General features: G+C 39.0%; 1 protein-coding gene across 1 annotated transcript; it reads right to left on the bottom strand.

Moving 5' to 3' along the window:
- Positions 1–9,678: 9,678 nt before the first annotated feature.
- fgf10b (fibroblast growth factor 10b) lies at positions 9,679–17,617 on the bottom strand. Its single transcript, XM_028458633.1, has 3 exons — positions 17,067–17,617; positions 10,210–10,313; positions 9,679–9,923 (listed from the first exon to the last, which is right to left on the bottom strand). Exons 1-3 carry the CDS (start codon positions 17,515–17,517, stop codon positions 9,732–9,734), a joined length of 747 nt encoding a protein of 248 aa, XP_028314434.1. The 5' UTR covers positions 17,518–17,617; the 3' UTR covers positions 9,679–9,731.
- Between the last annotated feature and the right edge of the window lie 1,137 nt (positions 17,618–18,754).

Raw genomic sequence — 18,754 nt, 5'->3', positions numbered from 1 at the left:
TTTGCTTGCTAATGTTTAATTCTATCCTAGCTAAGGCTAACTATTGACTTTTAAGCCAGCGAATGTTTCATTCTGTCCTAGCTAAGACTTAAATTTTTTTTTTTTGGTGCTGGCTAATGCTGCATTTTGTCCAAGTTAAGGCTACTATTTTCTTTTTTTGTTGACTGTTGCATTTTGTCCCAGCTAAAGCTAAATATTTTCTTTTATGCTGATTAATGTTGATTTCTGTCCTAGCTAAGGCTAACTATTTTCATTTGTGCTGGCTGTTACATTCTGTCTTTGCTAAGGCTAAATATTTTTTTTTGTGCAGACTGCTTCATTTTGTCCCAGCTAAGGCGAAATATTTGATTGTGCCGGCAAATGTTGCATTCTGTCTCAGCTAAGGCTAAATATTTTTGATTGTGCCGGCAAATGTTGCATTCTGTCTCAGCTAAGGCTAAATATTTTTGATTGTGCCGGCATATGTTGCATTCTGTCTCAGCTAAGGCTAAATATTTTCTTTTGTGCCTACTAATATTGGGTTCTTTTTAAGCTAAGGTTAACTTTTTTGTTTTTGTGCTGGCTAAATTTGCAATTATCTCAGCTATGGTTAAATATTTTTTGTGCTGACAATGTTTAATTTTTTCCCAGCTAAGGCTAAAATATTTTCTTTTTTTGCTGACTGTTTCATTTTGTCACAGCTAAGGCTTAATATTTTCTTTTGTGCTGACTGTTACGTTCTGTCCTAGCTAAGGCTAAGTATTTTCATTTGTGCTGGCTGTTACATTCTCTTAGCTAAGGCTAAATATTTTCTTCTGTGCAGACTGTTTCATTTTGTCCCAGCTAAGGACAGCCATTTTCTTTTTGTGCTGGCTAATGTTGCAATTCTCAGCTAAAGCTAAATATTTTCTTTTCTGCCGGCTGTTGTTGCATTCTGTGCCAGCAAAAGCTAAAAATTTATTTTGTGGTGACTAATATTGCTTTCTGTCCAAGCTTATGCTAAATATTTTCTGTTGTGCCAGCTAATGCTGCATTCTTACCTAGCTAAGGCTAACTTTCTTTTATGCTGGCTAATGTTGCATTCTGTCCCAGCAACGGTTAATTATCGACTTCTTGGTGGCTTTAATTTTTTCCTAGCTAAGGCTAACTATAGACTTTTTACCCAGCTAATGTTTCATTCTGTCCTAGCTAAGATTTAAAATTTTCTTTTTTGCCGACTGTTTCATTTTGTCCCAGCTAAGGCTTAATATGTTCTTTTGTGCTGACTAATTTTGCATTTTATTGCAACTAAGGCTAAATATATTGTGCCAACTGTTGCGTTTTGTCCTAGCTAAGGACAGCTATTTTCTTTTTATGCTGGCTAATGTTGCAGTTGTCTCTACTAAAACTAGTTGCATTCTGTGCCAGCTAATGCTGCATATTGTCCCAGCTAAGGCTAAATATATTCTGTTGACTAGTGTTACATTCTGTCCTAGCTATGGCTAACTATTTTTTTTGACTGCTAATGTTGCATCCAGTCCTAGCTAAGGCTACCTATTGACTTTTTTGCTGGCCAAGGTTGCATTCTGTCCCAGTTTTAATGAAGTATTTTCATTTTGACTGCTAATATTGCTTTTCTGTTCTGGCTAAGGCTTCTTTTGTGCTGGCTGTTTCATTGTCCTAGCTAAGGCTAACTATTTTCTTTTGTGCCGGCTAATGTTTCATTCTGTCTTAGCTAAGGCTATTTACTTTTCTGTTGGCTAATGTTGCATTCTGTCTTAGTTGAGGCTAACCTTGTATTTTGTGCCAGCTAATGGTGTATTCTGTCCTAGCTAAAGCTAACAATTTTCTTTTTTGACAGCTAATGTTGGATTCTGTTCCAGCTAAGGCTAAATACTCTTCGTTGCGCTGTCTAGTGTTGCATTCTGTCCCAGCTATGGTTAAATAACTCTGTTTTTGTTTAGGGTAATTCTGCTCTTTACAGTGAAATTGTCTCTGCATTTTAACCCATTTTCTCCTTGCAAGTGTCCTTTTAAGTTGAAGGTTTATGCTCTTGCTTTGGGACCCATAGTGTTGGCCATGCTGATCTTGAACATAGTTTCCATCCCTCTTTGACATTGAGGCCACACCTTTTCAAACGTGGTAAGTGCTTAAGCAGAAAAGTAAGGTGTACAACCCAACCCTTACTATTCATCTTATGTACAGACCTGACTTGACTGATGTGGTCTTTGCTAACTATGATCTTTTCTTAAAAAATGTTGCTGGAAACCGGTCTTGGACCTACTGTCAACATCTGTTTTGCATTGTTCTGATTTATAACCCAAGTCCTTTTTTGCATTGTTCTGATGAGTAATCCTTGTCCTTTTTGCATTGTTCTCATTTGTCTTTTTTTGCATTTTCTGATGACAAATTTGTGTTCTTTTTTGGCGTTCTGATGCCTACCCCAGGTTCTTTTTGCGTTGTTTCATTGACTAACCAGGTCCTTTTTGCATTGTTCTGATCACTAATCCAGGTTCTTTTTTATGCATTGCTCCAATGTCTAATCCAGGTCCTTTCTGCATGGTTCTATTGACTAACCCAGGTTCGTTTGTTTTATTGTTCTGATGCCAAACCCAGGTCCTTTTGGGTTGTTCCATTGACTAACCAGGTAACATATTGCATTTTTTCGATGACTAATCAAGGTTCTTTTTTTTGCAATGTTCTGATGCCCAGCTCTTTCTTTTGCATTGTTTATGGACTAACTTAGGTTTTTTGTTGCATTGTTTGGATGCCTCACCCAGGCCTTTTTGTATTGTTGCATTGACTAACCAGGTCATTTATTGCATTGTTCCGATGACTAATCAAGGGTCTTTTTTTGCAATGTTCTGATGCCTAACCCAGGTCTTTTTTAGCATTGTTCCAAGGACTAACCCAGGTTTTTTTGTTGCGTTGTTCTGATGCCAAACCCAGGTCCTTTTCACATTGTTCTGATAGTAAATAAACATCACATGTATAGCACTTAACCACCGAGGTTGTCTCAAAGCTCATTCACACACCAATGAGGAGCTGCCTTACCAGGTGCTAATCAACCATTGGGCGCAACTTAAGGTTCCGTGTCTTGCCCAAGGACACTTTGACACGTGGTCAGGCATTTTTTGGTCCTTTTTGCGTTGTTTGATTACTAACCAGGTTGTGTTCTGACTAACCCAGGTCTTTTTTGGTGTAATGATAAATAACCCTGGTCCTTTTTCCTCATTCTGATCTGTAACCCAAGTTCTTGTTGAAATGCTTGAATATGTAACCCAGGTTCTTTTCTTGCATTGTTCCGATGTGTAACCAGGTGTTTTTGCATTGTTCTGATGACTAACTCGGGTTCATTTTGCATTGTTCCAATATACAACCCAAGTGCCTTTTGCATGGTTCTGATGACTAACCAAAGTTTTTTTTTTAACATTGTTCTGATGTATAACCCAGCTTTTTTCATCAATCTGATGCATAACTAAAGTTATTTTTTCTGATTTATAACAAAGTAATTTTTTAATTTTGAAATATAACCCAACTCCTAGTTATTTGTTCACATGTTAATTTATCAATTGTATTATACTTCAGGAGAAAGTCCTTGCAATTTGAGTGCATGTTTGAATCCTACCAGAGGAGAGGGTAAACAACTTTAGATACCTTAAGGTCAACATCTTAAAGGATCTGACATGGTCCTCACACATTGATGCCAAGGTAAAGAAGACCCGTCAGCCTCTCTACAACCTCAGATGTCTGCAGGACTTCCAACCCCCCAAGGCATCCTCAAGAACATCTTCTCTGCACAATAAAGTACCCTTCCAGGGAGAATCATTACTTGGATGGGGAGCAGCGCCAACCAGGACTTACCGGCTATCAGGTTTGTAGTGAGCTCAGCCGAGCGCATCATCGAAACCACTCTCCCCAACCTACATGACATATACACCGCACGCTGCAGAATCAAGACCACCACCATCTTAAGGTAGCCCACTCACCCTAGTTATTATCTGTTTTATTACTTCCCTCAAGGAGACTCCACTGCTGCCTGAAGGCTAAAACCAAGTGGATGAGGAGTTTCTTCCCCCAGGCCATCCAAATCCTCAACCACTGGTCTGTATTTCTCTTCCCCATTTGGCACAGCACAATTTACTTTGTATTGTATTTACACTGTTTTTACTGTATTTTATTATTAGGTTTTTATACTGGTGCAAGTACCTGGCAGAGTGACACACAATGCATTTCATTGCACATTGTACTGTGCATGATTGTGTATGTGACGAATAAACTTCATTTGATTTGATACCAAGTGCTTCTGGTGACTTGTGCTTCAGTGTGATTTACACTAAACTTTAATGCTGGTTTTAACATGATTTTCTATGTTTACTAGTTCATAAATGATCACAAAATGTTTTTTAAATTTTACATTTAACCAATTAATCCCTGTTTGAAACCTGGATTAAACAGTTTGCCAATTTGTTTCTTGTGAAACATTTGGACTTTGTATCTCTGTAGCCAACAAACATTTTTTCTCTAAAAATAAAATTAACATTGACATTTTAAAACTTTGGTTCAGAATCTTTAATATAATTTTACTATAATGGTAATGTTATATTTGTTAAAATGTTAAAGTTTCTTGTTTCATTTTTTACATTGTGTCTAGCTAAAAACAAATGTAAAATGATTTTAAAGTCTAATTGCAAGTTTTATTTTCCCTCAATTTTGTAATTTAAAGTGATTTTTTTCTTCTCAAAGTTGTTTTTCATGGGTTTTAAAAACACAAAAATAATGTGTTCTAAAAAATTATCGAAAAAGCAAAGTATTTTCAAATCTTCAAAAAATTGTGTAAAAATAAGTGTTTTTGATCACACAAATGTAAGTGAAGATTACAAAAATCCAAACAAATGTGGCTTTGCCACTTCAACATGGTCGACTTTCCATGGTAGTTGAAAAATGAATACTGTATTTAAACACGTAAAAAAGGCCTACAACTTTTTTTTTTTAAACCAATCTTCAACAAATTGCACAAAAATAATCAACCAGATGAACCATTGATGATGACTCCTAATATCCTTATAGACATTGTAAATATAAAACCTAACTGGTAGAAAATAAATAACTTGGAGAACACAAGAATACATTTTTAAATTAAAAGTGGAAGATTTTCTAATAAAGTAAATGGCACAACATACTGAACTACTCCGCTCACAATAAAAAAACTTATTTTGTAACTATAGGAGATAAATAAACTAAAGTTTAAAAGTGTAAAACCACAACAATGGCAGACTGTAGTGGCACTGACTACATATTAAGGTCATGTAAATGCACACTGGTTCTAATCCAACCAGGGTCATTGCTGTAGGCTATTGAACAAGTCTTTTGACCCTAAATGCTCATGTCGCTTTGGAATAAAGTGATATGTACAATCAGTGTGCACTTAAACCAGTCAGTGCCTTTACACCAGGTTGTTTTCTCCTTACAGACAAAAGTGAATGACTGACATTTAGATGGAGAACTCAATGTTTCTATATAGACTTGCTGGTAAATCTTGTTATTGAACTGAATACAAGAAAAACTCAAAATATAGACGTGTCAAACGTAAAGCAAAGAGAGAAACCTACAAAGTGGCCTTGCTGTTGTAAACTAGTTATATTCTCGCACGTTTTCAACACAGGCTAAGTGCCAATGTTTAAACATGAGACAATGCTGCAAAGAAACTGTAATGTAATTAGTATTAGAAGTATTCAACTAACTAAGTTTAACACTGAAATACTACTGATGCAACTCACTTCTACATTTTTATGAATTGCTGATGTACTGTATATAAAGAAATAGCCACAGAAAAATCAGGACTTAACCATGATTTTTAACCAATTTTGTTACAGTTGAGACTTGCTTAAACAATACAAATTATTTCTTAAGCTCTTATGCAACACAACCTTTTAAATTGCAACATGTTACATGGAGGACTGCGTGTACAAGAATCAGTGCATTCTATGCCAGGTCTCAACAGTCTGTGGTGTATATGGCAACCACTCAACTCAAGGTAAGGCTCAATGTACAAGCACTTAACCTGGGGGGGACAGAGCTTAATCTGTCGCTGCCCCCACCCACTGGAACTCCCTTCCAACTCATTCGTAACTGCACCAACCTCCCATCTTTAAAATAACTTCAAAACTCGCCTGTTTCACTCAGCTTAACATTTAACCATCCATTCATAACATTTTCCTGCCTTTTATACTTATCTTTGCTTTTTTTCTGATTTATATTTGTTTTAATCACAGTGTCTGAGTGCCTCAAAGCATTTTTAAATAAAATGTTTTAATGTTGGGGAACTAGGAAGTGCATACAGTGCGGTGTTGCTGTTATCAGATATTTTCAAGTAACTACTTAAATTATTTTATTTTTTATTTCAGTGTAACACTACCAACATCTGTTATAAGAGATCTGAAATCAGATACTGTCAACAGAAATTTAAATAGCAGGAGTGAATTGTTTGATTAAATTTGTGAATTTAAAGGGACTGAGATCTACATCTGAAATATTTGTTCAGGTCTTTACACAATATAAATCCCTGCTCAGATCTAAAAAGCACATACATGTTTTACCACGACAAACCTCTAATAGTCATGTCATCCTTTGTTTTTGTTTTTTAAGATGTCCAAAACACAGATGCATAGACTTAAATACTTTAAATTAGTATTTCTAACAAACTAAATGCCTTACAGCAGCCATATCATCCTTTACACATGTTGATCATTCACAAATGTGGCAGAAATTCCCACAGATCTCAACTAATGCTGATGTTTTTAGAGTTCTTCTTCCTCTGACATATAATTATCTTATGTTAGGACATGTTAACAATAAGAATCTGTTGTCAATTTTGCAACTACTTTTAATGTGGATTTACCATAAATGTTAAAGCTTTAGGGTAGTGACTGACGCACCTTAAGAAAGCAGAATTTCTACTAATGTTCTTTAAATTGTCATCAAATTCCATTTCATAAAGAGCTCTTAGTTCAAAAATAATTTTTTGGAGGAAAACCAAACCAATCTTAACTGCTCTGATGGTTTGCACTAATGTTTGTGCGACAGCAACAATAAAGCACTGCCCACTACAAACATGTGTTGCACCAACCATCTTAGAATAAGTATTCATTAGTTGTTTCAGCCTCCAGTCATTTTCCACTTGTTTCCAAAAGCTGGATCACATTATGCCACAAAGAATTCTCGTGCCTGAAATGCAAAGACCCGCTTTGATAAAAAAAAAAAAAAAATCTCTGCACCTATTTTGCATTATTACTGTCTTTTTCCCTCAATGCTGGTGACTTGGATGGAGTTCAAACATCCACAAGTTGGAGGAATACAGAAGGCGACAAATGGTTAAACTGTGTGTGTGTGAGTGACAGAGAAAGAGAGATTTGTAAGGGATGTGCACAGTTGAGCTCAACTTAGGAGTAGCCTACACAACATAAGGCAAGTCCTAGCCATTACTTTAATGTGTTCATTCAGCCTATTCAGAACATTTAAAGGGGGGGAAAGTTTGAGCTGCTTGTTCTGTTTTTTTCTTTTTTTTTACCCCAGGCGAGTTAATTCATCTGTCTTTATTTTCCTCTGAATTGGAAGATAAAAATAAAAGGTCAGAACACTTTCATAATACCTTTGGAAAGTTTATAAAGATCAGTCTTACTTTACTGTAACAACAAAAGCAACATTTACCGAATGTACCTAATATCAAAAGAATTCTCCGGAGGTGCCCCCCACAGAGGGGCAGAAGTGCCAGCGTGTTACCCAATCAGGAAATGTGTAACCCATGCATCCATGTATATAACAGAGGCACAGGAACTATTATTGGATGTATATACTGTATATATACATTGTCAGAATGACACCTAAAGGAATGTGCCCGTAAATCTCAGGGGTTCAAAGTGGGGGATGGTATCACAGATCAATTAAAGAAACAAATATTAAATAAACATGTGTTGACAGGTGTTGTAAATTAGCATGTGCTAACACACTCAAAACAATACATCTGGGTAACTAATGTAATTGTGATGTCTATCAAATAAAGGGAATAACTAACATGGATGAAGAGCAGCAGTTTAACTCAGGACGATATAATGGTTAGAGAATTATGCTGTCTTTTTTGTATACTGTACTGTAATGTAAGTAATATATTGTGTATATTTATATACATATATATAATTAGCCAGAATTTATTGGAGTTAGTATATTCTAAGAACAACTGGTTCCAACTGGTTCCTGAATAGTTCCAGCGAGATTAGAATTTTTTTTTTATTGTCTTAATGTTGATAGATTTTATTTTAAGGGTGACTTATAACAGCTGTCCAGGGACAGCTGATGAAAATTTACTGTAATGTTGATGAATGTACATTGTCCCTGACCCTGTCAAATAAACAACAACATTTCACCTTCCTTGTTTTTTTTCTTTTTTTAACACATGGTTGACTGTATTTTGTCTGACTGTCTGTTTTTGTTGTTTTCTTTTTTACACGTTCAAAATAAAGAAATGAATATGAATACAAAGGCTTTGTCCACTTGTGGTGCTTTTCTCACCTTATTTTTTAACGCCAGTCCTCAGATAAAACTCTGGATAAGAGCGAATTAGGCCTGGAAGGTCGTCGTGTTGGTGTTTATCCAGTCTTTTGATCAGGCGTTGAAGCGGCTGTCATTGATTAGTGTTTGTAGATCATTTCTAAGGGAAGTGGGTGGTCAGAATTGGGTCAAATTTCTCTATTCCTTCATTTGTGCCCTTTTTCACTCATTCCTTTCACTAATGTCTACTAGTGGAGTTGTTCAGCATGACTAACAAAGCTCGTAGCCTATTATGAGCAGGTGCTTCAAGCAGCTGTCGTTACAAACCTTCGCCAATCATCAGCGAATAAAAGAGCTTTTTACAGTGATATTAGGAATTTACATTAGCATCTACATGTCTTAAAGGGAATGTTTGTTGTGGTCTGTCAAGTATGTTTCCAAGTAGTTTGGGAACTAATCATTAGTGCAATGGTTGCCACATGGGTCATCTGGCTGCGAATGACTTGTTAACCTTTGTCCTTTTCCAAAATCACAGAGCTAGATAAGAACAGACTTACCATGACCAGAACATTTGCCATGAACATTTTTCACCACCTTTGATACATCTTAAGGTTTTTTTCCCGCAGCTTTCTTAGACCTTTTGGTGATAGAAGGGAGACCAATGATGGCTGGAGGAAAAAAAATTGTCATTTTATTTTTCACATACCAGAAATTCCTATAAAAATTATTAAATTTAAAGAAATTTTGTGTTCTCCCCCAGTTAAATATCTCATAAAAATAAATAAATCACGACCATACGGATTGAAGAAAACGTAGTATAAGAATCAAACTTGTGCTCTAAACGTGTTGTATCCTTTTTTATGACAAACAAACCAATCATTTTCCATATTTGAATGCTTTTCAGATACCTGCTTTTAAATGTCTCACATAATATGAATTATAAATAACATTTTGAGATATGTCTGCGTATACTACAGCTCATTAGTTTGAACAGCTATTTGGCACACAGAGGCGGGAAAAAGAAAGACATTATGTGGCAATGAAAGCACAAACATCACCTACTCATATCCAACATTACTCACTCTGGAGCACAATTTACTTGTTCATTTGACGTTGAAAACCTTTCAGTCCAAAAGGAGTCATTTTCAATAGTTTGCTTTACAGCTTGTGGGTCGTGGTAATCTCTTTGTCCATTGCTGGGCTTCTCTCTGTCGCCTCAGGTGACTTCAAACCATTATGGGAAGGAAGTGAGTGGCTGTGTTTCTCCTGCGAGTTTTCTTTCCTCTTATGGGATTTCCGTGCACGTTCAGACCCACAAACATCTGCCTTTTCTTGTTCCTCCACTCGGCTGAAGCGTACGTGTTATAGCCGTTCTCCTCGATCCGCTCCTTCAGGGTGCAGTCGATGCCAAAGTCTCTCTGCAAACACAACAGGAATCATATTTGTGTGATATAACCCAGGCGGGCGAGGTTCACACATGTATTTCTGTGGTTTTTGTTTGTGCTGTGCTTATTCACCATTTAAAAATACACATAGCATACTCTGCTAATGCCAAACAAATGTCTACTAATGGTTTCAAGTTAACCAAAACAGTTTGAGAAGAAAGGAAAGGTTGAGGTTCGATGGAAGCTGAAGAATCTAAGGCTATCTCTCTCTCTCTCTCTCGCTGAAGCATCAAGATTGACCTCTGGCTTGGATACTAACCGATCCGTAAAGCTCTCCCTTCCTGCTGATGGCCAGATAATAGTTGCTGTTTAATCCTTTGATGGCTACCACTCCAACATCCACCGAGGTGATCTCCAGAATACCTGGAATTCAGCAAAATGGTAAAGTTAGGATGTTTACTTTCAATATTCACATTTAGAAAAAGCAATACATAAATAGTAAGCCCTTCATGATATGAGAAGACAGAGGTGAATGACTGTTGACAATTGGAATGTGTGGGAATTTGTTGCAAGGCAAATTTATTTGTATCGTGCATTTCGTACACAAGACAATTCAATGTGCTTTGAATGATTTAAAAAGTGCAACAACAACAAAAAAAATCTCCCTCTCAATCATACGCAGTAGAGAAAGAGTGCCTTTAATTTTCATTTAAAAATGTTCCCATGTGATGCTGACTTTTGCTCTGCTGGCAGTTTCTTCCACTTCTTTATAACATAACAACTCGATGCAGCATCACCATGTTTGCTGTGAACTCTGAGCTCTACTGTCTGACCTGTGTCCATAGATCTGAGAGACCTGCTAGATTCATACCTGACTAACATCTCTGTAGCTGGGTTTCCATTACAGTTTTTTGCAAAATGAAAGTAATGTTTCTAAATTTTCAACACAGTGAAATTGCGTTTTGAAAGTTTCCATTAAAGCTTGTTTTGGGCAAGAGCCTCGTAACTAATCTCACCCCACGAGACTTTGCTGAAGGAAGATGGATTCTTAAAACCTCTTTATAATGTTCCTTTGTTGTTTGCTGTCTAATGTGAGTATAATGCTGAGAAATGTCTCGGTCTCTTCTTCTGACCACACATACTGTGCCTTGTTTTCTCTGAAAGAAGTAGTCATGTGACCAGAAACATCTCCTGTGACATGTAATTGCAGAAAAATTGCTTCCATTTCGCTTTTGCAATACATTTCAGTATGAAGACGTCTGAAATTCCTCCATGAAAGCGTAAAAACTTTTTAATTGTATTTGAGTGTTTTTTCTAAATTCAGATGTTTCAATTATCATTTTCTATTGTGCTATTTGGATTTTACGCATTTACAAGGGTATTGGAAATGCAGCTACTGATGGTTTTTGGACCAAACCATTGAAAGATGAATGCACCAGTAGCAGAACTTTAAAGTCTATTCTGAGGCGGACTGGTCGCCAGTGTAAAGACTTTAAAACTGGACTAATGTGCTCTCTGACTTTTTTGTTCTGGTTCAGACCCAAGCTGCAGCATTCTGAATCAGCTTTAGCTGTTTGATGAGGACCATTACAATAGTGCAGTCTGCTGGAGATAAAAGCATGGACCAGTTTCTCCTGATCTTTCTGAGTCATTAAACCTTTCACTCTGGAGGTGTTTTTCAGGTGGTAGAAAGCTGTTTGTGATAGATTTAATGTGACTGCTGAATGTCAGATCTGAGTCAATCAGAACACCAAGGTTTCAGACTTGGTCTTTAGCTTTTAAAGATCTAGACTCAAGGTACTTGATGTCAACAGTCCTCTTTTCCCTGGCAGCATCACCATGTTTGCTGTGAACTCTGGGCTCCACTATCTCACCTGTTTCGATTGATCTGAGAGACCTGCTGGGTTCATACCTGATTAACATCTCACTGATGGATTCTGGACCAAACCCACTCACACATTCATACACTAGCAGCAGAACTTTAAAGTCTATTCTGAAGCTGACTGGGAGCCAGTGGAAAGACTTTAAAACTTTGTAAGTTGCAAATGAAGTTGATATTTCTATTTAACCGATTCCAGCTGTGCTGTTCATTCAGTCTGAAAATTAATAGGTGGACGTTGCTGCCTCGTTTCAGCTTGTTTATGTTCCGCTTGTTGTTTGGGTTTTCAAGTTGACTAATGTTTCAGGCGTCTCAAAACAAGCCTAATTTATAGCTCAGGTAAGAAGGGCATGTTTTTGCTGCAGACAGCTCTGGTTATTTGTGTGGTCTTGGTATCAGAGGTCGAACAGATGTAACTACCTTACGTGTCCCACAGAAAACACTCATCTCGCTCGTTCGTGTGTGTGTGTGTGTGTGTGTGTGTAGCCCATTGGTTCCCATGGCATGTTTGATTTCATGCCGCCCTCCTTTACATCCTTTTCCACTTCCTGTGAACTGTCGTCGTGTTATCCCAATAAGCACACAAACTCTCTCACTCACACACATCAGCATGAGGGCGTGAACTGTGGGGAGTCGACGACATCCTTTGATCAGCAGCCCCTCCTCTGTCTGATGACTGTTTGTGTGGCAACCTTGTCGACTGTCTGACCTACTCTGCAGTGACTGGGTGGGTGGGGGGGTGAGCAGTCAGTGGAGGGTGCAGGTGTTCCCCCAAATGAATGATCTCTCTAAAATTTACAGCAGGTTATCTGCTCAACCCAGTGGTCTTCGCTGTATCGGTTTCTAGTTCAAACGGTGGCACCTCGGGGCTGTGGCCGGTCTGAAGCTGCGAGGCGATGGTGGGGACTGTGACACAACGGCCATTGAAGATCTGAGAAGTGCTGCTTTCTGTATGGGATCAAATGTCGGGTACGGAGTGAGGATGTAAGACAATCTATGGCAGTCTCTAGCTGCTCTGTAAACATGGGAGGGATGAAAGGAAGGAGAACAGAGGAGGACAGAGAAGCCATGACAGTGAGACTGGGGGTAGAGCGAGGATTAGAAAGGCTGTAATGATCACTGATCAAAGTCAGCCACCGGAGGCAGGGGCGAGACAGGTTGTATACACACACATGCTCACGCGCTAATGTACTCAAACACGCGCAAATATGCAAACACTTAGTGTTCCTCGTAGCAGGTGGACATGCACTTGCATTTTACTTGCACACACAGCCTGGCTGGATCTTCTGTGGTAAATATGGAACAAAGGAAGAGATTAATCAGCTTCTGGCTGAACATTTTGGAGAAAATCTACTCATCATTTAGTGCTCTCCAGATTCAAAGGGTATTCTGTAGTAAATATTACTACAAGTTCCATCCCAAGTTCATATATGATACTACAGATTTATACAGGTAACTTTCTTTAAAAGTCCTTGTAGAACAGCCAGGACTGGGAAGACCCTGCTCAGCCCGGAGAGACAGTTGCGGCCATTTTTCTCACCCCAGACGCTTGTACTGACGCCAGGCCATTTCATTAGCGCTGCTGGCGACTGCACCCATGAGTTCCTTTCTGGCGGTTTTTCCACCTCTAAATCACTTTGATGTCCTTCTAGACTCGTCCACTCGCTCTCCTAGTCACTTATGTCGTGCAGCGTGATCTGTCGCATTTTGTACGTAAACAGTGCTGCCAACGGTCCAACAAAAGCTTGCAATAACAACTCCAGACACGTCAGAAGTAGCTCCAACATGCACCTTTGTGTTGTTTGTAGTAATAAATAAAACAATATCCAAGAAAATATACAGATGAGCACTACAAAAACCTATAGAAATCAGATATCAGGCAACGTAACACTGCATCGGAATCAACAACTTGACTTAACATCTGGCTGAACATGGCTGCTTCCCATTGATTGTATTTGAATTTTTCAGGTTATAGTCATAGTTTGCTTCTTTTAGCCCATGTCCTCAGACTCTACATTAGAGATGAGCTATCACAGTGATCGCCACAAAAATGTGTTTGTCTGATCCGAGGGTCACATTATCAACATTCATATTAGCATTTTTAATAAAGACCACAGGGGGAAAACATTTTTTTTTTGCGTGTTTTGGTTATTTTGTGTATTTTTTGGTCATTTTTGTGTGCTTTTGTTGTTGTTTTGTATATTTTCGTGATTTTTTGAAGTCATTTTATTGTAATTTTGTGTTTTTGGGGTCATTTTTGTGTATGTTGTTATTTTGTATATTTTTTTTTTTATCTTGTGTATTTTTATTGTCATTTTGTGTTTTTGTGTATTTTGTTTTTGTTTTTAGTGCATTTTTCTGTATTTTTATTTTTTGAAGTATTTTTTCTGTATTTTTGTTGCTGTTTTGCATATTGCTGGAGTCATTTTGTAATAATACATTTAATTTGCAAAACACTTTTCATTCCAAGGAATCTTATAGTGCTACATTTAAAAACACAATACAACTACACAAGATTTAACACTTTAAAGCTTTCCTAAATAAATGTGTCTTTAGTTCAGCTTTAAATGAGTCCAGACTCTGCACTCCTCTGAGCTCCACAGGGAGGCTATTCCAGAGCCGGGGTGCAACTGAACAAAAGGCTCTATCCCCCATGGTTCAGCGCTTAGTGGAGGGGACCTGGAGGAGCTGGCCACTGGATGATCTCAGGGTGCGAGTAGAGCTTTGGAGAGGGATGAGTTCTTGTAGGTATGATGGACCATGGCCATCATACTTGTGCGTTTACTTTGGGGGTTGCACAAAAATCGACCAAGTGCCGCATCCGGTCCCCAGGCCACCTGTTGCCGACATTAAGATTAAGATTAAGATTAAATCGGGCTTTCGCCTTTAATTGACCATGTAATGTTAGTACATTATTGGAATTTGTCTTCTGCACTTAACCCATCCCTGAGGAGCAGTCGGCAGCCATTTTGCGGCGCCTGGGGAGCAGTTCGGGGTTAAGGGACTTGCTCAACATCCCACAGTGACGGCCCCGGTGAGGCTTGAACCGGCAACCCTCCGATTACAAGCCCAGCGTCCTTAACCACTCCCCCTACATCATGTAGATTACATTATGTACAGTAGGCTACCTTCATTCATTCATGTTTGTGTAATATGACCTTTTGAATTAGCCCATTGAATTAAAAAGCATCTTATGTTAACTGCTACAGCAGCCTCTAACACACACAGCAAGTGGTAAAATGATAAAATCTTAAATGTAATTGACTATTTCCAATGTCATTGAAGAATTTCACTCAACTGCTTGTATGTGTCCTCATTGTGTTTTAGGCTGACTATTGCTCCTTAACTGACTAAGATGATCTCCCTCCATTTTCTCTCTTCCTCTCTGTAACCTCAGCACAAGATCCCAACTGGTTGGAAAGCCATGTGGGACAGTTTTGCACTGGCATCCCCATAAATCTGTGGGAGGCTGGATACCGGCACTTTAACAGACAGTAAGCCTCGTCCTAGCAGAGCCACAAGCAGCACCCAAAACCAAAAGCCTGCCCACTTAATACGACTCTTGAGTGTTGCAACATTCTGTCAAATAGCATTTTCTCTCATGATGCATTTTCCTTTTTCTGGATTCCAATCTTGGAGAGGATTCACTGTCCTTTTGTCAGAAAAAAAGAAAAGAAAAGGAAAACGTGATATTTGTCACATCAAGGGACCGTCCACAATCAACAAAGGCCGTCAGTCCTGGGATCATGTCTAGCCCCAGGGGCCGTAGCATAGACTGAAGGTGCTCTTGTGTAGTATCCTTTACCATGTGAACCTGATAGTACCGCATCTAATCCACACACAGTGTCCACAGACCCCCCCCCCTCTTAGGACAGCTTTTTGATGGCACCACCATTGATACTGCATATTCACTGCTTTGATGTGGCCACAATGATATTCAGGCATGTCATTCATGAACTTGTGCCTCCAGAGAACCTCCCATTCACTTCCCTCCCTGACGTTTGATCCCCTACTAATTTCAACTGACCTTTGAAAAATACAACACTCTCCTAAAATGTGAATTTGTGACTTGTTTTTTTTTTTTTTGTTTTTTTTAAAAAACAAAAAAATGGAGACGGAGAAGTAAATCATCTGCCAAATGCACATAAACTTTAGGATGAGTTCACACTAGCAAGATTCTGATGAAACGGCTCAGACATCCTTGTGCCACTTCAGTTTTACAACTTAAAAGAAACTTTTAACAACAGCAGCAGTAAAGGCATCACTATGGTCAGGAAATAAAGCTGCTTCTGTCATGACCTTGTCAAAACAAACATCTCCCCTGACATTCAGCCACTTTGTGCTTTTCCCCTGCCCTTTTGATTTAATGTGTGCTTTAACTCTCCCAAGAGGAACATTAAAGGTTTCATTTACGCTAACTCTGGGGATGAGGAAGAAGAAGAAAGAGAAGAAACATGTGACAACGAGGGAGACATGCAAGTGTGTTGTAATAGCCCAGCACATGGGCTGTTTTTGGCTACTATATGATCACACACCCACTGAAGCATGCGAGCGCCTGCTGGCTGATGGGCACACACACGAAGCTCAGTGGGAATGCTGTGGGACAAATGAGAATGATCATTTACCTACTGATATACTGAAACATACAACGTGCAATCACTTTAACTACATGTTTCCCCAAGTGAGCGCGTCCAACTGCTTTAAACAAATGTCTGATCTGTGACGGGCGGTGTGTGTAATTTGCTTTATGCTTGCACTTTGAGTGGGAGAGTGAGGGGGGTTGGAGGGGAAGGGAGGGGGAGCACAGAGTGAAAAGCTGAAAGAGTCTAAAAGCATCAATGAGACTGACATTCACGTCCTCCCCCTGTTCTCCTGTGTTTGTTATCTGGTCCCGTTTACCATGGGCTGTGAAGACTGACTGATAAGGAACTGCAATATCTGCTCCTGCTCCATTTGAGAGCTACCATCATTGTGCTGAGTGTTTGGACAGGAGAGATATCAGTGGGATGTCTGGTTTAAAACAAAAAGACGACTCCATATGGGAATGTTTTGGAATATTTGAACATTCACACCAAATTACACTTGGATTTCTCTAGAAAAAAATGTCATCCATTTACAATCAACCAATCAGATTGATTTTTTTTTTTTTTGTATTATGGTCTTATATTGAAATTCAAAAATGTATTATTTATATTGTGTTAAGTATGCAAAGCTTTAATTATGAATGCATTTATTCAAACGTGTAGATTTGTTTTTAGATGTTTCTAATAGATAAATTCATCAGGTACTTTACTTACTGAGCGGGTCGTCCTTGCTCTTGGTTCCATTGACATTTCCATTCTTATCAATTCTCAGGAAAAACTTCTGGAAGGAGAACAACTTTCTCTTTCGAATGTCCCCTTGTAGATGGTTATAGCTGCGCACATGCCTCCCCTGTGGTCCCCCAGTCCGGCCAAGGACCCCCCCAGTGACCCTTGGTCTGTAGCTCTGTCCAGTTTCTGAAATGTTCAGTGGAGATCTGACAGTTGGTTGGAATGAGATCCTTGGTCTGTCTCTGTGGAGCTCATGGCACGCGGCCACCCGTAAGGCCAAGGAGAATGCCAACAGGGTTAGCAGGACTGGAAATGATGACAGTGTTGATGACCTTTGCTTTAGGACGGTCCCAGAGCCACAACCAGCCCCTAGCTGAGCCGTGGAGCTAGATGAGGCAGACGCAGCCTTACTCCCTCCAGCAGCCCATCTGATCATGGTAGTGAGCTGTGAGGTGGACCAAAAGCAGCCTCGGAGCCTGGGACATGCTGCTGGGAGCAGGAGTATCCTGAGAGGGCAGGAGAAGAGCCCTCCACAGTCCAAACTAGTGCTGCTCTTCAAGTCCACCTTTCTAACACCTCGATGGAATATTAGATTAATTCTAAGTAAAATCTTGCAAAGTCACTGCAAACTGCAGCAGTTGCTCTGGTCTCTACTCACTGTAGAAAAGCCAATTATCAGAAAGTCTGATAAAGCAAAGTTATGAAGATGTTAATCCAGCATTTCTCCAGTTTTTTGTGGAATTGTTGGTGTTGCCAGATCAATTCAACCTAATTGCTCAATTAAATAATAAAAACATGTTTTTGAAAAAAGAAATCTCATTATCCAAGAAGGAAACTTGTAAAAAAAAAATGCAGCAAATTATGTCCCAGTGAGAGACAAAGCAGCATCCAACACATCTACCTGCTTAGAAAGCTATCAGACTCCACAGTGTACAGGAAGAAGAAGGTTAGTCTTAAATAGTAACGTCAGTCTATCCAGGCGCATGTCAGATAATCCATCTGTCCTCCTCCACTGCTCAGCTCCCCTCAAATGACTCCACCTTCATCCAGCGTGGAGGTCTTTCTTCCCCAGGATTGAGTCAGCCAGCCTTCTCTTGACTTGAGACCACCTCACCTGAAGAGGGATCACTGAAAACGGCCATGTATTGTGTTTAGCTGTTAGTTATTTGATCCCTCCCTTTTTTACTTGCATTCCCTGCTCACATATGGGAGCAAGTACTGCTATCTCCTTTCTCTCTCCCCCTCTCTCTCTGTGTGTGTTTGATTGTGTGTGTGTGTGTGTGTAAGTGTGTAAGTGTGTTCGTCTTTATATACAACCGCATTTGACTTATGAGTGTGGGTGAGAGAGGTGATGGCTCAGTTTATCTTCGGATGGACTGCAAGGCTGAATGAAACATTCTGGTAATTAAATGAACCAGAGTAACAACCTTTTTTAATTTAACTTAATCAGAGTGATCGTATTTTTACAACTAGAATTAAGTAGTAGATTTTACTCGATATGCTCTGTGCATTTTGGCTTGCCTAGCAATGTTACTTTTCTGTTGAAGGGCAAAGCAAAGGGTGACAGGACAGAATCACAACCAGGGGTGTCAAAACTCATTTTAGTTCAGGGCCCAAACGTGAACCAGTTTGATCTCAAGTGGGCCTCATTTTTAGGTAGAAAAAAATTTTTT

This window comes from Gouania willdenowi, chromosome 9 (genome assembly GCF_900634775.1).
Source record: "Gouania willdenowi chromosome 9, fGouWil2.1, whole genome shotgun sequence".
Classification (NCBI taxonomy): Eukaryota; Metazoa; Chordata; class Actinopteri; order Blenniiformes; family Gobiesocidae; genus Gouania; species Gouania willdenowi.
Note: the sequence above shows the minus strand (reverse complement) of the source record. Positions and strands in the feature narration are given on the sequence as shown.

What these genes read in the sequence shown, in the direction of transcription:
- fgf10b (XM_028458633.1), bottom strand. Translation starts at nt 17,517, where the DNA reads ATGATCAGATGGGCTGCTGGAGGGAGTAAGGCTGCGTCTGCCTCATCT. An exon ending in GAGCAAGGACGACCCGCTCA is followed by an intron (nt 10,314 to 17,066) that starts GTAAGTAAAGTA and finishes GCTGAATTCCAG; the next exon opens with GTATTCTGGAGATCACCTCG. An exon ending in AGGGAGAGCTTTACGGATCG is followed by an intron (nt 9,924 to 10,209) that starts GTTAGTATCCAA and finishes TTGTGTTTGCAG; the next exon opens with AGAGACTTTGGCATCGACTG.